At 46.0% G+C, this 23,957-nt stretch overlaps 1 protein-coding gene across 1 annotated transcript; it reads right to left on the minus strand.

Annotated features, from left to right (window-relative positions):
• Positions 1 to 17,014: 17,014 nt before the first annotated feature.
• On the minus strand, positions 17,015 to 20,486 carry LOC146182801 (uncharacterized). Its single transcript, XM_084608283.1, has 2 exons — positions 19,639 to 20,486; positions 17,015 to 17,236 (listed from the first exon to the last, which is right to left on the minus strand). The coding sequence occupies exons 1-2, from the start codon at positions 20,284 to 20,286 to the stop codon at positions 17,015 to 17,017; spliced, it is 870 nt and encodes a 289-aa protein (XP_084464409.1). The 5' UTR covers positions 20,287 to 20,486.
• Between the last annotated feature and the right edge of the window lie 3,471 nt (positions 20,487 to 23,957).

Genomic DNA, 23,957 nt, shown 5'->3' on the forward strand with positions numbered 1-23,957 from the left:
GAACAATATTGGTGAATTATTTCGGGTACTCTTCAATTGATCTTAATGATTTCTGCGTGACAGCTTTGTTAGTAAGGTGGTTCCAGTCAACATGGGGCGAAGAAAGTGAGAGTGCTTAAAGGAATTAACTCTAGAGGTTAGATGTGTTATTGTTTTTCGTGTCGGTGTCTCGTTTGGTAGCCTTTCGAGGAAGTGAAAATATCAGATGTGTCAGTATTGTAATGTCCTGTTATTAACTGAAAGAAAGAACATTAACCTACAAATGCGATGCCTCGCTCTTACTGACAGGTAATCACATTGTTGCAGCAATTGCGTAATTGAGCTACGACCATCTTTATTGAAGATAAATCTTGCTGTCCATTGGATGCGCTCTTGTTTGCCGGTATTCGATTCGGTGAACAGGTCCCAAACTATGACGGCATATTCAAGCGTTGGGCGGACTATGGTGTTGTATGCGAGAGATCGTACGGTTGGTGTAGCTGATTTTAAAGATCGTCTAAGAAAACAACAGCTTACGGAGAGTGCTAGCTGTCACAGTGTCGATGTGTTTTGTCCATGATAAGCTGTTAGTAATCCAGATACTCTTTATTTTTTCTACTTAGAAGTCTTTCTTCGGGCTTAACTTCCTCATCTCTTGACTGATCCTCACCACACCGGGTTCAAACTTCATGCTGTGTCCTAGCACTTCCGGCCCTGTGAATCTGCCCCTGCTTTGCTATCGCCCTGGTATCCTCAACTCCTTGAGCTAAATTCTCTGGGAGTAGAGCGGCAACACCGTCGAGGATATCGTTATGTCCCGCTGCTACCATCACTAGGTTGCACCCTGCGGAATTCTTTGACAGCCAATTCAAAGATATGTTTTCTGATTCACGCCTGCAGCCGCAGCAAACGTGGTCATGTCCTGTCGACACCGGCGGCGTCACCCCGAGAGAAGCCGTGAACACACTCAATCATCGTCATCATCATCATCATCACCATCAGCCTGACTATACCCACTGCAGGGCGAAGACCTCTCCTATATTTCTCCACTTAACCCGGTTCTGTGCTAGCTGCATTCACTTGACCCCCGCGAACTTCTTAACCTCATCCACCCACCTAACTTTCTGCCGCCCCCTGCTACGCTTTCCTTCTCTTGGAATCCAGTTTGTTACCCTAAGCGACCATCGGTTATCCTTTCTTCGCACTACATGTCCTGCCCATGCCGATTTCTTCTTCTTAATTTCTACAAGAATGTCGGTAACTTGAGTTATTTCTCTGACCCACTCTGCACGCTTCCTATCTCTTAAGTTACCTTGAATACCTCCTCTAAGCAAGCTGCGAATAGTACTGGGGAGATTGTGTCTCCTTGCCTAACACCTTTCTTTATGGGAATTTTGTTTCTTTATGCAGAACTATGGTTGCCGTGCAGCCACTATATATATCTTCCAGCACTTTCACGTATGGCTTGTCTGCCCGCTGATTTCGCAATGCCTGCATTACCGCCGATGTTTCAACTGAGTCAAATGCTTTTTCGTAATCAATGATTGCTATGTATAAAGGCTGATTATATTCCGAGCATTTTTCGGTCACCAGATTGATGGTATGGATATGATCGATAGTAGAGTACCGTTTCCGAAAACCTGCTTGATCCTTTGCTTGATTGCAGTCTAAGGTTGTTCTGATTCTATTAGCGATTACCTTGGTAAATAACGTAACAGACAGTAAGCTGATTGTTCTGTAATTTTTAAGGTCCTTAGAGTCCCCTTTCTTATGAATGAGGATAATGTTTGCATTCTTCCATGGTTCCGGTACCGTCGATGACACCAGGCACTGCGTATACAGGGTGGCCAGTTTCTCTGGCACGATATCCCCCCCGTCCTTTAGCAAATCTGTAGTTATCTGATTCTCTCCAGCTGATTTCCCCCTTTTCATAGTTTCTAATGCTTTCTTGACCTCGTCCTTCTTCACTGGTGCAACGTCTGGCTGTTTTTCCCTGCCGCCAATCTCGTTACGATCCTGACTACATTGGCTGCGGTAGAGATCTGTATAGAACTCCTCGGCTACTTAGACTATCTTGTCCATATTCGTGATGACGTTGCCCGCCTTGTCCCTTATCGCATACATCTGGTTTTTGCCTATGCCCAATTTCTTCTTTACCGCTTCTTACTTCTTTACCACTCAATATTCTACTTCAATGCAGGAAAACCAGGTGCGGTAGCGGCACTGGTAGCGTTATAGCGGCACCAGTGGCATCTGTTTCAGCGATAGCAAACACTCGGATGGGTAATACATTCATCATAACTGTCCGATCTAGAATTACACTTTTTTATACATTACGATACTATACGTTGTCATTTCCAACAACAACGACTTGTCAGCACGGTGTACTACCTTCCAATAAGTACAACGTTTAGTAACAGTTCAAAGCTCTCATGACCAAGGGCACAAGGCGCTTGCCGCAGCAAAGTAGCCCAATCCGATATGGCAGCCCTCGTGCCGTACCAGGGTGCTGATATATAGCTAGAGACAGCAGCCCATTCTGGTCTCAGATAAAGTCTTGTAATTTGATTAAGCCCTACGGGGTGGAAGTTCGCTCGGGGAACTGGGAAGTTACTGCTGGACGTCTGGGAGCGACACAGTCTTGTGAACAGAGAAACCAAATGTGAGGGAGACATCATATGGGAATTTAGAAACAGGCACAGGACCATTGACACAAAGATGGAAAGAGACGAAGAGAGACAGTGCAGTCTGGGAAGTCTTAAACGTATTAGATTACAGTATTACAGTAATAGAATTACAGTATTAGAAACGTATTAGATCACAGTTGGGAGCTGTATTAAAAACAGAAATGGAAGAAAGGCGAAAAAGAAACAAAACACACACATAAACGACCACAAAATATCGCTAATAGGAGCGCGAATAAGGGAAGCAGTAGAGAAACGGCCGTTGGCAAAGTGGGATGATAATCTACCTAGAACTACTCATAATACGAAAATGGGGCCTCGCTGGGGTGGCGCAGTGGTTACGGTGCTCGACTACTGTTCCCAAGGGTGCGGGATCGAATCAAGGCCTCGGCGGCAGCTCGTCGATGGAGGCGAAAAGCAAGGCGCCCGTGTACTGGGCAATCTCAGTGGACGTTAGAGAACCTCGGGAGGTCGAAATTTCCGGAGTCTTCCACTACGGCATCTTTCATAGCCTGAGTCGCTTTGAGACGTTAAACCCCCACAAACCAAACAAGCAAGCGAAAATGAAAGAAGCAAAAGTAGCAAACCACTGATGCGGAAAGAGGAAGCCACGAAGCTTGCGGAAATATGGAAATTTGGGAAGCCATCGGGCAACAACGGGCTGCTTCAAAAGAACACCAAGAGGCACAAAAGGTGCAGCTAGCTCAAGAGAAAATGGGCCAAAAAAGTGAATCGTATCGACAAACGAAACTGGTTGTACAGGCCATCGTATAAAGTAAGCAGTCCGCTGATCGCTGGATGGCTGAAATGAATGATGCAACTAAAGGCAGGCCAAGAAAATTCTTGAACCATATAAGCTAGCTAGGTAAAAAGAATAAAAAATGGAAACAAATTCTAGATACCAAGGAAAAATAGCTAGATGGAGATGACACTGTTAACTACATTGCGTCACGTATAGCTTAGACATTTATATGAGTAACGATAGGCATTATTTCCCCACATGAACGAGCAACGCGGAACAACGAGATAGAAAGCAGCTCAGAACATTCCGATCTGAACTCGAAAAAGGCAGAAGCTAATATTCCTAAATGCACACCCGTAGAGATCCATAAAATTTCACTTAATATGATTAACAGGCAAGATATTTGAATTTAACTTGAAGAAACAACTTTTTACCGATGGTCTAACTGGCATCTTTTTAACTCGCTTTAAAACATTGTGTCCTGGGCCTCCACGGTACGGCAGACGATACATTGGTACTTGGAGGATCACATCTAAGAGGTCTTTGTATAGTTTCTTCTAGGCACGTTGCTCAAATACTCCATCGAAAATCGCATGTGTTGCATTCTGCACGAAAGAACAACTTCACGCATATAACCAGATACCATGCCAGTCATATTATCACGCGTCGATATAACAAACTAGCACTTCCACGACAGTCCGCAAAAAACTATCTCTCTGATCGCGAAGGAAAACAAACCGCGACACTATCTGCCGCAAGAACAAGTGCGCAAGTCTCAACCCTCCGGATTTGAGGGGAAGGAGCAAGTTCGGTTTGTTTTTTCCCACGTTGATGCCCACAGAAAAACAGCAAAAACGCGATGAATTTTCTGGATGCTTCGACGAGCCATATTGAGTACATTAATGAGGTACCATATTTTTGATACCAGAAATACATTACATGTGTAAGCGCGAGAAAACATCGACAGTGACTTTCCCTGCCATGCACCCGCTTTCTCCCTGGCCCGTTCCGCTTGAGTAGCCCACAGCTGAGCAGGGTCGCAATAGGATTCCAGCGGTACACCGAGGTACTGTGTGGGCAAATCTGACCATTGTAATTTGGAATAGTGTTCAGGCGTGTCGTCCCAGTCACCATGCCAGAACCCTGCACTTTTTCCCAGTTCACTTTGCAACCGGTTTTTTGACAAAATGTTTCCAGAATGGTTGTGGCTTCTTCAATGCTCTCCCTATCAGAGCACAACACAGCAATGCCATCTGCATATGCATGGACTTTAACCTCCTCTGATTGCAGTTTAAAACCACATATACGGTCATTGCTTGCGATCGCCTGGCATAGATGTTCCAGGTAGACGGCGAAGAGCAGGGGAGACATAGGGCATCCTTGCCTCACCGACGACCGCACTCGCAAATTGTCGGGGAGCTCTCTGTTTACAATAATACGAGTTTACAATCCACATATGTTATTCGGATACCATCTGCTGTTGCACGGCCCACGTTTGACGTTCGAGTGATCCAGCAACGAAAAAAGGACGTCACGCGAAACCTAGTCGAAGGCTTTAGCAAAGTCAAGTTGCATAATTGCCACTCGAGCATCAAAAGCCCCCCATCACAACATTTCAATACACTTTTCACAATGTGCACGCTCGTTACAATACTGCGTCCCTTAATACCACACATCTGACACGGCCCCCACCAAAATTTTTATCACACTTTGTAGCCTTTATGCTAACACTGTCATAAACACTTTATAATCCACGTTAGTTAGGCTTATCGGGCGGCAAGACCCCACAAATAGGCGTTTTTCAGGGTCATCCGTCTTTGGAATCAGAACAGTGTGCGATGTAGCGAAAGAAAGCGGTACTTTTTTACATTCTAAAGCTTCTCTGAGCAGCATCTGGGCAACTGGGCGCTTAAACATTTTGTGGAAGGCCCAGCCAAGCCCGTCCGGGCCTGGTAATTTTCCTGTTGAGAGGTCGTCAATTGCGTTTTCTATTTCTTCTACAGTAATCGGCAGCTCAAGACGGTCTGTAACATCACCTTCTAGTTTCGCCATTAGCGGCAAAAACTGTGTCAAGAAACTTTCTTTCATCGTTAGGCTGGCACCGAGCAGTTCAGTGAAGTGTTCCACTATCACATTTTTGATAACTGAACTATCGCTTATGATGTCGCCTTTGTTTTTTATATGTTCTCTTTTTCGCATGTGTAACACTTCTCGTCTGTTATTGCTCGCTCTGTCGGCACTTCACCTGCCCAAAACGTTTCGGAGCGTGCCCGAATGACAGCCGCCTTGTACCTTTTGCTGTCAACATTTTCTAGAGCCCATTTAATGTCTATTATTTCCCGTGCATAACATCCCGGCTGTGCACTTTCCACACTTAGGAGAAATTCCAGCTCTTCATGTAGCTCATTTTCTTTTTGCCTCTCACGCCGCCGTAGCGTGCTAGCCTTTTCTATTGCTTTCATCTTCACCCATTGCTTGAACTCTTCCCATTCTGTAGCACAATTATAAGGCTGCACTGAAAGCATTTCGTCGAGCTCTTTACCTACTTCATTTACAAATCCTTCATCATTTAAGAGCTTGACATTTAATTTCCACAAATCCCAATTGAAGCTTGTTTTTTCTTTTTCGTTCCGAAACTTGTTTTAACCAAACAGTGATCACTGAATTGTACGGGTTTCACTTCATATCCAGAGTACAATGATATCCATTCAGTTGACAGATATAATCTGTCCAGCCTAGCATGTGTGTCGCATTGGAAATGCGTGTACTGCGGACACATGCCACTGGTAAAAACGCTACCGATATCTTCCAGATTTCGTTCACTAACGTAGGTGTTCAACAACTCAGTGTTTTTATCACGCAGTGACACTCTTTTCGCGCGGTCAGCAGCACAACAAACACAGTTGAAGTCGCCCAGCCTGATTAAAATCATGTCGCAATTTAGGTGCACTTCAAGCTGCTCAAAAAAAGCTTTGCGCTCTGCTTGAGCATTAGGAGCATATCCTTACGAAAATGCCATATCTGGACTTTAAAAAAAATTCCAGATCAGGTATATCAGGAATTAGGCAGATATGGTATATTAGGACAGATCTGGGTCAGATAAGCCATATCCGCCCAATTCCTGATTTGGAGTACTAGATAAGGCATATCTGGTTGTATATGCCTTATCTGCCCAATTCCTGATTTCAAGTACCAGATAAGGCATACCTGGGCAGATATGCCTTATCTACCCAATTCTTCATTTAAAGGTCTAGCCCGCATGACATGTAGGTTTTTAACTCATCATCATCAGCCTGACTATACCCACTGCAGGGCGAAGTCCTCTCCCAGGTTTTGAACTATAGATCTATATATCTGCATATCAACATGACATTTTATTACAGCATACACAAGACAATTTCAGTATTCCAGCTAAACGTCCAGCACGCTTAATCAAGTTTGCCAAGGGAAACCTGAATTTGCCCTTTCATTTGAAACCTTACAGAAAAACAGCTTTGAAACCACAGGTTCTTTTTTCCCTGCCTATATGAAATCGCCCAAACATGGGCCTGAATTAAGTGGGTACTGAGGGTCAAAGACATGCTAATCCGTTTGTAAATATTGAGATCCTACTCATTTACGCACGATACTATAATAAACTAATGAGGTATCTGAACAGAATAATGGACCTACCTGTCTACACGAGAAGCTAAAGTGAAATACATTAGGCTATTAAATTAGATATTACATTTTTAATCTACTCCTTTACACACACAGCTTTAACCAGTAAATGCTTTTAGTTTGAGCTGGTTTACTTGCGAAGCTAAAGAAAATAAATAGAGAACGGCTATTGAAATCGAACTAGACTATTGAAATCAAATTTAAAGGTTTGTCGATACCCGGAAATAGTTCCGCTAAACCGTAGGGCGATAAACTACAAACTGCTGGGACTGCTGCTAATACCTAAATCTTAGCAAAATACATATAGGCCGTCAAGAAGGACTGGTGTTACCTTAAGCAGAGACTGCAGTGCAAAATGAGCGAACGCACCTAACTCGTGGTTGCTTTTGAAAATAAGAGAGAAAACAAAAAAACATGTCCGATGGCATTTGTCATGACAGCGACAGCTCTGCCCCTAAACGAAATCAAGCATAAAGCTACTTAGGTAGTGAAAATAATAATAATAATAATAATAATAATAATAATAATAATAATAATAATAATAATAATAATAATAATAATAATAATATTAAACAAAAGACCCTATCAACCCACTGAAATCTATCACAATTGCTGGAGCGAAAGACAAATGAGCAACGAAATGTACGGAAAAATACCACATACTGGCAATTGGCCACCAATTTACTGATTGGAAAATTAATTTTCTATCAAAATATTACAGTGAACAATATCCTGAGGCTGGCGAGTGCTAGTTCCCGACAAGAGGTCTCATGCTCACGGTTTTGGTGATCTGGCGTGAAGATAAGGCGACGCGATGAGGGTGCGATCCGATGGCAGTTTCTACACAATGGTAAAGATTTGGCCGGGGCTACCCAGGGCAGAAGCCCCGAAAAGCTTAGCGAATATCAGGGGCCGAATTACGGGACTCGCTCTAAAGTTATAGAGCGTGACGTCAAAATGACGACGCCGTGACGCCTCGGCGAGACGTCAACGCGTGACGAAAATCGGAATCAACCAATGATCGCCAGGGTGCCGGCCCGGGCCGCTTATTTACACGACGAGATTTATTCGCACATCAAGGAGCCATTCGCTAACGTTTCTATAGATATAGCATGTGAATAAATTAACTGAAGCTTTATTGTTTCATGAATCCGCATTTCAAGTTCAACGTCATCAAAGAAATCATGAAGCAGCTACAGTTTTGCAATTAAACGCTCTCGTGGGTAGCTTCTTTTGCCGCGAGGGCGCGCTGGCAGAGGTAAACAAACCGTGAGAATGGCGCTTTTCAGTAAAATAGCTGATTCCACGGCTAGTGCCGGCTTTTGCGCATCGTCTGAAGTCAAGATACTGTGTGATGGTCCTAAATGCACGGAGAAATCATATAGAAAGCATTGTAATCGGGGCTTTGTTTATTTTTCTTTAAGAAACAAACAAAAGAAAGCTCGACCGCGGAGCACAGGCAAAATAAACGTTTATGTCCACACGAACGTCTCACACACAAACGCTTCAGTTAGAACGAACTCGGGGAAAAGCAACGCGGTTGAGCGTACACTACCAACCTCGCTCGTTTTCACTCGTTTTGCACTGTATGTCGCCTTCGCCTCCGCCTTTTGCTTTGGGCGCACTGCGGAGCCCAACCACCCTTCAGCGCCAACTTTGCAGCAGTTGAGTTAGCCATTTGATGCACGCACTTGCTCACCATCAGTTATGAGAGGCCGACCTGCGGAGACGAAATCCTCCGGAGGCAAAAAAAAAGAAAAACAAAAGATCAGAGCACGCATGACAGCCGCACGGTCAGAGCGGTGGACTGCGATCTTCATCACAGTTCATCGGCGCATTCGACGCACCACCATCCCGCTTTCACATTTTCAAGTCGAAATAGGCATACGAACAACTCGCAGAACAAGTAGAAGGCATTGTCACCCACCGCCCTTCGTCGTTGCTCGCGCCGGCGTTGCCGCTTCAGCGCCGCAGCCACCACTCACACCACTCCACCACGGACGCCGCCAGCATTTTCGTTCTAAAACTCGCTCTAAAACGTTTTAGACCGTCTCATCGCGCTCTACAAAAATAGTCTAAAACCACGGGCATAATTACGTGCGCGACGTCATCTGTTTTTTCGCCTCCGCGACGCAATAGCAGCATCCCGTGACGCAACTTTTCAAGATGGTGACGGCGACCAATAGGAGCGGGCGTTTTAGAGCGCTCTCAATTATAGAGCGGCCTGTAATACGGCCCCAGGTTCGCTGCTAAGGCTGGGGAGGCAGCTACCACCCGCAGTGGGACACAGTAATTTCCTCTGTGCCGGCGATCAGACTAGAGCTCGTGTATGTTTGCTGTCGCATTTTGGTTACATGCACACAGCTAATAGGGAAAAGGCGCTGGCACATACACACACACCAGCAAACAGAACATGCAGCACGCCCGCCAGCCGCATTGAACTCCGATGTCTACCACCGGAAAGGAACGAGACAGCAAGAAGGCCTGACGCGCATGGAGGTGAAAGGGGAAGGGGAAGAAGCAAAAACACACAAAACGGAGAGCTCGCGGAGATGAAATGCGAGCCCGCGACGCAGCGACCGCCGCTGTCTGAGAGGGAAGAGGGGAACGCTGGAGAGGATGAGTCACTGTCTAGCAAGCGCTGCCAGCGACTCAGCGACCGCCAGCTGTCTCTGAGGCTGAGTCACCATCTAGACAGCGCGGAGGGCGCCGTATACTCAACTGCCATCATTTTCTTGATATTTTGAATCGCTCAACTTAACCGACCATTCTTTGTGCACCGGACTGCCGCCGCATTTTAAATGAAAATGCGAGTTATTAGGTGCAAAGAGGAGCATGTAGCCATAACACAGCGCACACCTGGATTAAGGAACACATGGTATAATAATTATAGTGCAGCGAAATCTGCAGAATAATTGAAATATTAAGAGTCGTAGCTATTTTCTAAATTGGATACAATTCTGTCAAAACTAAGCATGCAGGCCATGCTGGGTGTAGAAAAATTGAAGCTCGGCCACATGATGCCAATATTGGATAGTTGCAACAAGGTAGACGAAGGCCATATATTGCTAATATAGAGTCACTATGGCGCCTACATAATTAAGGCACCGATGAGGCTGTATAAATTCCCGCCAGGCATACGGCCCTGGTCTGTCTATATAAGGTCATGACGGCGCCATATATGCCCTATATCAGGCTACATAGGGTCGCGAGGATACCATATATGCCCCTGATCAAGCCATGCAAGGTCCCGTTACCCGTTCAGATATGGATTATATGTTACATGATATGGCCAAATCTGAGCCATATAAGGGCAACATTTTGCACATATATCACCTTATCTGGCCTGATTTTTGATTTGATTTGCCCAGATAAGGTCTTATTTGCTGCCTTATATATTTGTATCTGGCAGCATATGTTCCATATCTGGAGCAGATATGAAATTTCTGTAAGGGTATACCAAAGCCTTTGTATGCACAGATAACGCGAAAACGTAAATTAGAATACAAAAAATCAACAACAAGCAAGCGACCACTTTGGCACGCAGTAACAGAAACTACATTATTACCAAGTGACTTTCGGAAAAAAGGGCACATCCACCAGATGCACCAACAGAATGGCTCGCAAAAATATTATAAAGCGCTCGAACAGGCATCACCATAAGATCAGTAAGCTCCTCGCTCTCTACTTTCGTTTCCTGAGGGGCAATTATATCCAAGTCATTCTCAAGGAAAGGCGGCTGAGTTGATATTGCCGCCTTCTCGCTCCAAGCCATCTGACATTTAGAGATGCTACTCGAATCGCTGCGTCCAGCCTAACTGCCATGATTTGAGAAATTGTGACCTGCATGCAATGAAAAGCTGATTAGCGACCTGAAAACGTTCTATTGACTTACAGTGCCAAGGGCGCGCATGTATGAGTCTCCCCTCCACTGGTATGCCGATGTTTCCAGGCAAGTATCTTGCACAGCGCATCACACTGCTGCCTCGACACACATTGCAGCCACCAGCACTGTTCACCGGTCCTATGCACAGCCAACGAAGTGTTTCGCAGCAGGCGCCACATAACTACAGAGTTGGTTTCCTCGCCTGCCTTGGCTCGGACGGATGTTCGGCCGAAGTTTTAAGGCCGACCGTCTCATCCAGTTGTTTTTCCTGGTGGCTCGTCGCCACCATCGACACTCGGTTGCTGCGTCTGAGGGGCATTTTCCTCGTGCGGGCGCTTGCCCGGTGCAACAGACGCGGCACTCTGCACTTCCATGGCCTCGTTTTGGGTGCACTCAGGGCTAGCTGAATCCACGCTCCCTACCATGTCCTCAGATGACACTCTTTCTGCGAAGTGGCTGGCTTGTCCCCTGCAACATTCTTGTCGACGCTGAATTTCGAATCAGCTGGTTCTTCCGGAGCAGAGTTCACAGCCACCGGTGCCTTTGTGCTGCTTTCTGACGTTGCAGCTTCTTCAGCATTCGTCTAGTCCATGACCAGCTCGGACGAATCCAAGCAGCTAGATGAACCGGTGACGTTGGCGTAAGTGATGGAGCACTGACCCTCCTCATGTCCAAACCGACGGCAGTGTCCACAGCGTGGAATTCGGCACTCGCGTCGAATATGGCTCGTGCCGCCACCGCAAAGTCATAGCGGAGCTCTGCAGGCACTGCCACGAGAGCCACCTCGCCGCCAATACACACCTGGTGTGGTAGCTCATCGAGCTGCAAACCTGCCTGCAACTTCAAGGCTACCAGCCATGTGGTCGAACCTTTATCAGAAACACCGTGCGCACGTGCCACCGCTCTTTGGCGACGTCGGTGACCTTTCTGTAAGGCGCTAAAGCTAGCCGCACATCCTCATCGGAACATTATGCAGTAGCCAATGAACTTTCATACGCTCGTCTTGATTTGCAGCATCTATGACGATACATCGGCCCTTCCTTACTTGAATTTCACCTTGAGTGACGATTTTCTTTACTGCCTCGGCGTCCTTGAACGTAACTGCCAATACGGGGCTCATACAATACGTCCCTAGGGTGATAGCATCGTTTCGCAGTGAATGCTCAGCCGATGCATCTCTAAATTCCTCCACATTGTACGGGCGGGCCTGGATGTCAGCGTGCAAAAAAAAACCGTTTGACACAATGCGACCGGCAGGTAGTCTTGGCAGAATCACCTGGAAGTCTTTGTCAAAAGCAGAAGACCTGTTTCCGCGGCCAGCCAGGCATCACAAGTCCGTCACGCTCGGTGGCCGTAAGTGCCATATCTATTCGGCCACAGGTGCGCCGCATAGACTAATGATATTCAGAATAGGGTAGCGCTTTTACTATTACCTGAATGTCTGACGGCGGCCCTTCTAAGGTGCTAAGTGGAAGAATATTCCGCAGGGTCGCTTCCTTGGGGACAAAAAACGCAGTATCGAGTCATATGAATGCAAAATTTAGAAAGCAAAAACACGTCACCGCCCCTGATGGGACTCGAACCAACAACCTTTGGTTCCGGAGACCAATGCCATATCCATTAGGCCACAGGTGTTTTTTTTTCTTTATTACCAATTTTCAAACACGCAGCGTACACTCTGAATACACAAAAACAAAGCAAAACAAAAGGAATGCTAAAAGCCCTAGGCACATTCTGCCTAAAGCGCTAGATTTAACATGGCTTTACTGAAGCCAGCTGGTCCAGTACAGGTAGCCATTCCGGAGAACTATCTTGTGCACGAAGAATTTCTCTCAGGTATACCACGCTCTCGATGAAGTTGAGTCGAGCGGGGTGTACAACGGTTCGCCCATGCCTGATGCGTAAACCCAAGGTCCCCATTCTGAACTGCGTGAAACAGATTGCACGGGTTCGTGCGTTCCCATGTGCATGCCCGTATGAACGTTGCATATACAAGGTGAAGTTTCTGCACAGACGCTCTTGTCATCGATAATGCTTGAAGAACATAACATATCTTGGCAACCAAAAATACGTTACACACAGCAGCTCTAGAAAACATGGAAAAGTTGCGTCCTCCCCACTTGTTCGTCTGATTTTTAACTCGCTGCGTTTCTTCCTCCCAGTACTTTTTAGTGTTCTTGTGCTGATCAAGTGGCACAACAAGGTATTTGGCCGGTGTTATTGTCCATCTGATGTTACAAAAGTATTCCGGTGTGTGTTCCCAGTCTCCATACCAGAAACCTAAACATTTAGTCCAGTTAATTGCGCAGCCAGTAGCCTTACAATACTCCACAGCTTCTTTGGCAACTTCCTTTACACTGTCTTGGTCCGCACAAAACACTGCGATGTCGTCCGCGTTGGCTAGGACCTTACTTCAACATTGAAAAATGTGTACCCTGTAATAGCTTGGCTGGAGAGAAGCCTTAAACAGAAAGGTTCCAAGTATAAGGGAAAGAGAAGGGGCGACAATGGACAACCTTGTCGAACAGAAGACAGCACCGGTATGCATTCACTCAATTTGCTATTTTTGACTAATTTTGCAAAGCAGTCTTTGTAAACCATTTTAACACCATTTGTGATTACACTCCCGACATTTACATGCTCCAAAAGTGCATACAAGATATCGTGCCCAACTCGATCAAAGGCCTTGTGCAGGTCCAGTTGTAACATTGCTACGCGATCTTGCATGGCATCGCAACATTCGAATACGCTTCTCGCCACGTGAATATTGGTGAATATAGTCCTGCCTTTAATTCCGCACGTCTGATGAGGTCCTACAAGGGTTGTAATTGACATTCTTCAATCTTCTGGCTAGGACCTTCATGTACACTTTATAATCCACATTTGTTAAACTTATTGGGTGGTAGTTTGCGACACAGAGCAATCTAGCCGCGTCTTCTGTTTTTGGAATCAGTACTACATGGGACTTGCGGAAAGATGGTGGGACAAAGTCTTTCTCATAACATTCAGTTATCACCCGTTCTAAACACACAGCTATTTCTACCTTGAATAACTTATACAAGGCTGCTCCAAGCCCGTCAGATCCAGGTGACTTATGAAGACTTAATTCATCTATGGCACTTTCAGTTTTCGAGGCTGTTATCGGTTTTTCCAGCATTTGCTTGACGTCATCATCCAACCTGGGCATGAGTGGTAAAAAGCTCTTGGCAAAGCAATCAAGGTCCTTTGGCTTCTTGCTAAGCAAGTCTGTGTAAAATTCGAAAAAGGCTCGTTCGACTAATGTCTTTTCACTGGTAACTTCATTTTGGTAATAAATTTTATTTATCTCTTTGTTCACCGCGTGCCGCTTTTCATCACTGAGCACCCGCTTCGTGGGCGTTTACCCACACCACAGCATCTCGGCCCGCAGCCCTTATCATCGCGCCACGATACCTGTATTCATCGATCACTTCCAGTTTGCTCTTTGTTTCTGTTATTTCTTTTTAAAATTTTCCAGGATCGCTGCTTTCTACTTTGAGCATATTGCCGCGAAACCTTCAAAACTGTATTTGTGGTTTTTTAATAGCCACCGGCATACAGGCTTATCACTCTGATTCTGGACCGCGTATCAGTTCTGTAATCTTTGTTTGTTAATGCTCGATGTCGCGAGTCACACCTTTATCAGTTTTGTTATAGCGAAAGATGCACCGAGATCTGTCTCGAAGGTTCCGGCCACTCGGGTTTCTTTCCACAATGTTCCAGCCCGTGCTGGTAGCTGTTTGCGACGTTATCTAGATTGTTCTGTGCAGCCTTTAAATTGAGCGTTGACGAGTGTGACGGGCATTCTTTGTTCGACGATCGACGAGCACGTTTGCTGCTATCGCCGCCACCGAGTTGCTTAGTTCTTTTGCGGGCGCAAGTCAGCCCAATAAAGAGGTAATTTCCGTACCATCAAGCCTGTGTCTTCATTTGTGTCATCGACCCTGGTCACAACCACGTGACATCTGGTGGAGGTGTTGCCCTTGATCCTTCAATCTAAGACCTCAGCCTTATTCCTGTCGCCCTGGAAGACCAACCTACAGGTCACCGAGCCAGCCGCCGACTCCAAGGCCTACAACCCGAACACGGTCAGCTGCCTGACCCCATTCGATCTCGGAAGGCATTGACGCTGACAATGGCCCAGCCTACAGCACCGGTTGTTTTCGTCCAGCTCCGTGAGCCCCCCTGCTTCCATGGACGACCGGAGGAAGATGCGGGAGACTGGATTGACCTTTTCGTTCGTGTGGTAGAATTCAACGGCTGGAATGACGCCGCGAAACTTAGGCAAGTCTACTTTGCTCTTCAAGGAGATGCCCGAGTTTGGTTCGAAAATCATGAGGCAACTATGAAGGATTGGGCGACTTTTAAGGAAGCGTTTCTGACTGCCTTTTCAAGCGTCGTCCGAAAGGAGAGCCCAGGCCCTCCTCTAGTCAAGACTTCAACTCCCTAATGAGCCTATCCTGGCGTTCGTTGAGGAGATGAAGCGCCTCTTTCGCCGCGCCAACCCTAATATGACCGAAGGTGAGCGAGTCAAACTTTTATTGCGAGGCGTTAAAGAGTCGCTCTTTGCGGGTCTTGTGCGAAATCCGCCAAGAACTGTGGCGGAATTTGAAACAGAAGCCTCTACCATCGAGAAGACGTTGGACAACCGGATGCGCCATTACGAGCGACCACTTCAACCGGACTACTCAAGCCACTACCCCAGCGCATCTACAAGCGGAGAGAACCTTCGGGACCTCATCCGGGAGATCGTGCGAGAGGAGCTCCGCCGACTGATGCCATCATCTCAACAACCGCAGGTGGCGACGCTAGCGGACGTCATCCGTGAAGAAGTTCAGCAGGCGCTGGGCGTTCCTCAAGCGACGACTCCGACGGCTCCAAAGCATTGTGCTTTGCATAGTCTAGTTCGCTGCGCAGATATTTTTCCCATTCCCTTTCCTTAAACCGCAAGACACTTGCTCTGTTTATTGCGGCTACTTTAATGTCACGCTTAAACAATTCCCAAGCTTGCACAAGGTCACACATATTGCCCAGTAATAGGTTTGTCATACGTTCTTCTACTTGATTAACAAATGTTTCATCATCTAATAATTTATCATTAAACTTCCACAGTTCCCAATTGAATTTGGTGGTTTTCTCCTTTCTGCCAAATGTGGCTATAACTAAAGAATGGTCACTAAAGCTGACATGCTGACACTTGCAACTGTAACACATTGGGACAATCGCAACAGGTACGTAAATGCAATCAAGTCTAGCGTGCGAAGTACCTTGAAAGTGCGTATAATTCGCTTGGCTTTCAGGTATGAGCACATTGCCAACGTCCTCTAACTCATTCTCATTAACTATTCTCAAAAGTAACTCCGCGCTAGTGTCACGCACAACGTTTTTGGTTGACTTATCCTCTGGTCTGCATACACAATTGAAGTCACCAAGCAATATTATATGCCTCTCACAAGCCAGGTACGATTCGACGCCTTAAAAAAAACTCACGTTCCGCACGCTTATTCAGAGTGTAAACACACACTGCTCTCCATGGAGGTTCGTCAAAAAGGAAATCACACACTACTAATCTACCCGTTCCACACGTTACCGCAGCTTCAACTTGGCTGATAGCCCTGCGGAATAAAATAACGCATCCGACAGATTTTTGAACCGCATCGCTTACACATATATTGTATCGGCTGTGAAAAACTTCGACCATTCGATCTGTTTGCGCTTCACTTTCAATTTTTGCTTCTTGTATTGCAAGTAAGTCGATATCGTTATCTAGCATTAGCCTATTTAACTGCTGTTGCCGTCTGCGCGCTGAGAGGCCCCTGACATTAAGCGTTGCGACGCGTAGGCAAGTTTGAAAGGGACGAGCCATGTTAAAGAAAGTAACGGCGATCATTCTACTCACACTTATAATGCAGAGCGACATAGTGATACACCAAAAATTTCGTGTCGTGAAGCGATGCCAGTTGCAGTATACAGCACAGGTCTCACACTGTATTTAGTCCCGATCGCCGACCGGGACATCACAGCTGCTTTGCAAAACTCGCCCCCCTAAGGCGGAGGCGTTGATGATGGAGTCTTCCGGTCTGGGGGGATGTTTGGCCTCGGTTTGAAGCTCTGACGAAGGACCAGGTTGGCCTTCTTCGGTGGCTCCCCGTTGCCGTTCGCATTCCTGTCAGCTTCACACTCATTGACGTCCTCATGTGCCCGCTTTGCAGGCATGCTGGAAGCCGCGGCCATGTCCACGCCTTGAGGTTCGCTCGTGGAAGCCTCCTGTAGAGTTACTGGAGTAGAGTTTTTTCAAGAAAACAACCTGACCATAGCGAATACTCAATTTCAACAGCACAAGAGGCGCCTGTACACGTGGACTTCACCGGACAGTCTGTACAGGAATCAGATCGATTATATTCTTTGCCGGCAGAGATGGAGAAGCGCTATACAAGCAGTGAAAACAAGGCCTGCGGCCAATTGTGGCACCGATCATCAGCTTCTTGTTGCCAAAATTAAGCTTCGATTGAGGAAAACGCAGAAAACTAGAAGGCCTTTCAGGTATGATCTGGATCAAATTCCATTAGAATATGCTGTAGAACTGGGGAATCGATTTCAAGAATTACATCTAGAAGACAGAGAGCCCGAAGAGATGTGGACTGATGTTCGTGATATAATACAAGTTGCTACTAAGGTAGTTCCAAAGCAAAAGAAATGCGAGAAAGCAAACTGGTTATCTGCAGAGGCTTTGCAAATAGCTGAGGAAAGGAGGATGGCAAATGTTATGGGGGGAAAGAGAAAGATACAAGGTTCTCAAGGCGGATTTTCAGAAAATAGCTAGGAGAGATAAGAATGCCTTCCTGAACATACAGTGCCAAGCACTTGAGGACAACAGCATATCAAGGAACACAAGAGCTCTGTATAAGACAATCAAAGATATCAAAGGAAGCCTCTGTGCTAAGCTGGGCGTCATAGAGGACAACCGAGGCAAGGACCTCACTGAAGCCTCAGAGATAAAGAAGAGGTTGCAGGAATACACAGAAGAACTGTACAAGAAGAACCCGAATGTGGAAACCCAACATAAGACGGTTGTGATTACTGATCTTGAGCCGGGCATCCTGAAGAATGAAGTTGAATGGGCCTTAGCCAGCCTAGCTAAGAACAAAGCTAGCGGAATTGATGGCATTCCAGCTGAGTTGCTTCAAAACCACAACCATGACGCTGTTAACATTCTGCATACATTATGTCAGAAGATTTGTACAACCCTGCAGCGGCCACAGGATTGGAGGAGGCCAGTTTACATCCCCATTCCAAAGAAAGGCAGTGCCAAAGATTGTTCCAACTACCGCACGATCGCGCTTATTTCGCATGCTAGCAAGGTGATGTTGAAAATCCTCCAAGGAAGGCTGCAGCAGTATGTGCATCGGGAGCTTCCGGACTTGCAAGCTGGATTTCGCAAGGGCAGACGAACTAGAGACCGAATTGCCAACCTTCGCTGGATCATGGAAAAAACAAGAGAGTTCCAGAAACCCATCTACTTCTGCTTTATTGATTATGCGAAAGCGTTTGACTGCGTAGATCACAGCAGATTGTGGCAAGCTCTCCAAGAAATGGGAGTTCCAATTCACCTCATCTGTCTCCTCAGGAACCTGTATGAAAGACAACAGGCCACAGTCAGAACTGGGCATGGTCTTACTGATTGGTTTCCGATTGAGAAAGGAGTGAGGCAAGGCTGCATACTGTCGCTGCCTATTTAACCTATATGCAAAGTGCATCATGAGGAAGGCCGGTCTGGACGAGTCTTCAGCTGGAATGAAGATTCCTGGAAAACGTATCAACAACCTTAGATATGCGGATGATACCACTTTAATGGCAGAAAGTGAAGTGGAACTCAAGAGACTTCTGATGCGCGTACAAGAACAGAGTGAGAAGTTTGGGCTTAAACTGAACATTAAAAAGACAAGGATCATGGCGTCTTGCCCTATCAAGTCCTGGAGCATCAATGGACAAGAAGTGGAAGCTGTGACAGATTTTCTGTTCTTGGGCTCCAAGATTACCTCGGAATGAGACTGCAGCCATGAAATTAGGAGACGCCTGCTTCTGGGAAAGAGAGAAATGGTTAGCCTTGACCGCCTAGTAAAGAGCAGAGACATTAGTCTGCCAACCATGATCCGTATAACTTGCGCTATGGTCTTTCCAGTTGTGATGTATGGATGCGAGAGTTGGACTGTGAAAAAGGCTGACCGCCGAAGAATTGACGCGCTTGAATTGTGGTGCTGGCGAAGACTCTTCAGAGTTCCTTGGACTGCCAGAAGATGAAATCAGTCGATATTGTCGACCATAAACCTTGACTGCTCATTGGAGGGTCAAATTATAAAGTTAAAGCTCAGCTACTTTGGTCATCTGATGAGGAGAGAGGAGTCGCTGGAGAAAGATTTGATGTTGGGAAAGGTTGAGGGTCGCCGGAGAAGGGGTAGACAGCGAACGCGATGGTTAGATGGCCTCCTCGAGGCACTGCAGATGAAGTTATGTGATGTTAGGAAGATAGTGAGAGACCGGAAAGCGTGGCGTGACATGGTCCCTAGGGTCACGGAGAGTCGGACACGACTGAGCGACTGAACTGAACTGAACTAAGGCAAGAGGTTTGTCTCCTTTCGCCTCTCCCTCAGGGGTTGCGCAGCAGTTGCCGTTGCTTCTCCAGTTTTATCTGGAAGCTCCTCCGCCTCCGCGGAATTTTCTAAGGGCGTTTCCTCGCACTTAGTCTCTTCACTGTCTTCCAGCGTCGTTTCCACGGCAACAGCTGCATCCATCAAGTGGTCCGCCACATCATCTTTGCGAGCCGGACCCGCAACATTCGCGTATGTACGCACACACTGGGTCTCCTCGTGTCCAAAGCGGCGACACAACCCGCAACGTGGAACGCGGCACTCTCGGCAAATATGCCCAGTTCCGCGACTCCGGAGGCAAAGCAGGGCCCTGCCCGGGACGTAGACGAGAGCAACGTCCTCAGAAACGCGTATCTGATGCGGCAGATCTTCAACGGTGACGCCTGCATGTAACTTCAGCGTTACGGAGCGAGTCGTGGACGCCTTGTCAACGCAGCCATTCACCCGCCACTTGTCTCTGGTTAGTTCCGTTACTTTTCCGAAAGGAGACAGGGCCACTCGCACGTCTTCATCGCGCACGCCGTGTAACAGCCAGTACAGTTTCAGACGCACGGCCTGATTGCACGGGTCAATCATGACACACCGTCGCTCTTTCACGTCGAATGCTTGAACCTGCAGCATCTTTTTCCCTTCTTCATCTTTAAAGGTTACCGCCCACAGGTGGTTCATCGGATAAGCCCCAAGGGCGACAACTTCCGGCAGCAGTGACACACGTTCGAGTTCATCTCGAAAATGTTCCACACATAAGGCCTAGCTGAGACATCCCCATGCAAAAATGTGTGTAAAACAGTCGAACCTTATGGCAGATGTGGCAGAACCATTTGGTAATCCTTAGCTGGGTTGCTCGCACTCCTGATACCACGGCCCAACCGGGCCCGCTGAATCCGCTCCTTGGGAGCCCATGGTGCCAGCGTCCGTCACGATCGGTGGCCGGAAGTCGAATCATTAGGCCACAGGTGCGCACCGTAGAGAAATTATATTCAGAATAGGGTAGCGTTTCTACAGTTACCTGAATGTCTGACGGCGGCCCTTGTTAGGTGCTAAGTGGAAGAATATTCCGCAGGCTCGCTTCCTTGGGGACAAAAAACGCAGTATCGAGTCATATGAATGCAAAATTTAGAAAGCTAAAACACGTCACCGCACCTGATGGGACTCGAACCCACAACCTTTGGCTCCGGAGGCCAACGCCACATCCATTAGGCCACAGTTTTTTTTTATTCCTTATTTATGTAACATACACAACATTTTGTTACAAAACATATGTGTAACATACACAATTTATTCCATGCTTACTTATTCTAAAAAAAAGGATCATTAAACCATATTTACTAATTCTAGAAAAGCGCACAAAAAGTCAGTATTATATCACCCACTTCACCACGAAATTTTAAATCCAGCTTCATTAACAGGAAACATTTCAGAAGTGAAACACAGTACATGTGACAGATGTCACTTCTTTTGCCGTGTATCTCTTCTCGTATAGGTACTGCCTTTTTCAAGAGTCAGTCTTAATGCCAAAGATATTCTCTCAAGCCACAATTGAAAGGCACAATGACACAGAAGAGCAAAAAAAAAAAACAACTGTGCCCCACAGCCCTTTATCATGCCCATGCCACTTGCTCCTGCACAGTAAGATAGCCAGTGCAAGGTGCCTCTAAGAATGATGAGTCATCCCCCTGAGCAGAATAAAATTTCTGGTTGTGCATTTTCCTCATGGTATAGGAGTAGGAAACTATTACATGGAGAATATATGACCTGACTTGTGTAATTTAGAACAAAATTTCTCTTCCTAACTGCTCTGGTTTCAACAGCTGAGCAACAGCTATAATGTCAAAGATCTGTATAGGTGGCATGATATAGGATTCTCTACAATGCCTTCAGAGTCGGAAACAAAAGCGATGTAGCAGTAGTTATATTAGAATTTTGTTCATGTTTCGCTCAACCTATGGGAACCTTTGATGTTATCCGTTTGCTCACCTAGTGAAACCAACAGAGAGATTAGGGAAAATACATTTAAAAATAATTTACCAGCCTTAGTCGGATACCAAATGGCGATCCATATACAGTAATACCTTAGGCATCATTAACAAGAAAACATACAACTGAATTGCAGTGTTTAGACATCTTCAGGGTTGCTCTCATTACTTTAAAATACTATTTCTGGCCATCATTTCCCGCACTGTCTGCAAAGTCCACAGTGTGAAGAAAAATATTTTGCTTTCTAAAATTGATAACCCACGAACATTCCGTTTTTTTAACGCCTAACAATCCCTGCAAAAAATCAGAATTCCCTGGGTAAAACAATGCCTCATACCAAATGGCAACATTCAGAATTTTAAAAACACTGTTTTACATACCAGCCCTGAAAATCTTAGTGCAAAGAGCCTCTTGCAATTGCCTATTAATATGAGTCAGCTCTTCCGTCTCGGCTCGCTGCCGGCGAAGTTTCTGTTCTAGAAACTTGACTTTATTTTCAAGTTCTGTTATTCTCGTTGTCATCTGAGTGGCCGGGCTCACTGTTGAAAAGAGCAGCTCCTCTTCAACAGCTCTTTGTGCAAGACCTACTGTGTGCCTGTCCACCTTTCCCTGAAACACAACCAGCCATATCACAAACATCACCTCGAATATGAACAGGATACCACTATGTGTGGAGCATATTATAATCCCATATTGCATAATCTGACATCTCCTAGGGGAGCCAATTAGGAACCACTGGAGAACAATTTAATGTTCTCAGATGTAAAGAAAAGTAGACTTGGATGAAGGCAACTCTTTATCTTGCAAAGTTTTATCCTCCACTTGGCGATTCCCAAAGAAAACTTTCTGCAGTAGATGTACGGCGTTGCGCTTTTGATTCCTTTCAGCATGAACAACGCTAGCACAATGCAACCACACACTTAAACCAAATGCAGGCTTATATGCACGCCCAACTCCTGTATACAAGTGCGCTGATAGTCGCAAAATATGCAGCTCTGAAAGTACCCTGTCGCAATCACGGTTTGCTAGAATACACTGCACTCCACAAAGAAGCCATTCGATTTGGCACAAGGATCCTGAAGGCAATTACGCTGGCAGCCGAGCTTTGAACAAAGCTTTTTATTGCAATGATACTATCTGCCCATCACAGTTATTCACAGTATGCACCACTCACTTGTTTTGCATTGCATGAATACTCATGAGGGCTTGACAGTCGGTGCAACTGGATTACAAAACTGTATCCCCATAGGTCAGCACCATGAGCGGTGGCTCACCCATGCTCATCACGACCACCCACGCTGATGGCCACTGACAATCACTGGTGCTAACATTCCCAACTCGGGAACTCGGGCTCACATACACTCACACTCTTAACCACTTACATACCAACATTTACGCCCACTTACACTGACATCTAGTCACTCACAACCATTCCTCAAAAATGTCAGTTCGAAAATCAGAGAGTGGATATGCGTGCGCCAACCTATGATGCCATATATTCACATAGTAGCATAACAACACAATACTAACAGTTAAATGAGCATTCAGACCAGATCAGGTCGATACTTATACCAATCTAATAAAATAAGCTCGGTTAACCCAATGTCTCTCAGTCACACGCTGCTATCACCTCTAGCCTGTCTGTGGCAGCACGTTATTATAGCGGCATGTGTACTGAGTCACGCCAGCACTCGCTAAAGAACATCAGCGTGTCGAAATCACCTGGAGGCCACCACTATGATGTCGAGTATATTCTGAGTCACTTTGAAAATTTAAACACCATAAATGATACTAAACATGATATCTTCAGTGTTGCCTTCTCTTTGCTCACTGTGGCTATCCAACAGCATGTTCCCTATCATTCACTCATATGCACTCAGAACAACCCCCAATGGCTCACATTCACTCACAAGTTGCCATTTGCACTCACAACCACTGCATCACTCACACTTATGTCTACTTACAAAACGACTCACTCGCACTCATAACCACTCATTCACACCCACTCACTCGCTCTTACATCAACTCACACTATCGTCCACTCATTCACACTTGACCACTCAATCACTCACTCAAAAGTGGGTGCATCGACATATTGTTCCAAGCCGAACCAAGAGACCATATTGACACATACATATTTCTGCACTGCATCACGCCGAACAAACTAGCAACAAGAGTTACTATTGAGCGTGGATGTTTGGCACAGTTTAAAAGAGCTTTTCTCAAGGCTTTAGAGCTGATGTACTCACTACGCAAAGCTAATAAACTGCACGCAACACTAAGGAGGAAACTGCATGCATATACACTTGCAAACAAGGCAAACAAGAAAAATGGGGGCTCTGGGTTACAGCGCATGAACCCCC

Source organism: Amblyomma maculatum, chromosome 7 (genome assembly GCF_055883805.1).
Source record: "Amblyomma maculatum isolate TAMU_Amacu chromosome 7, ASM5588380v1, whole genome shotgun sequence".
In the NCBI taxonomy this organism is placed as follows: Eukaryota; Metazoa; Arthropoda; class Arachnida; order Ixodida; family Ixodidae; genus Amblyomma; species Amblyomma maculatum.

Bases quoted from the DNA above. Each gene is read 5' to 3' on its own strand.
- LOC146182801 (XM_084608283.1), bottom strand. From the start codon at position 20,286: ATGAACCACCTGTGGGCGGTAACCTTTAAAGATGAAGAAGGGAAAAAG. The intron at 17,237-19,638 runs GCAACTGCTGCG...GTAACTCTACAG, and splicing joins ATAAAACTGGAGAAGCAACG to GAGGCTTCCACGAGCGAACC.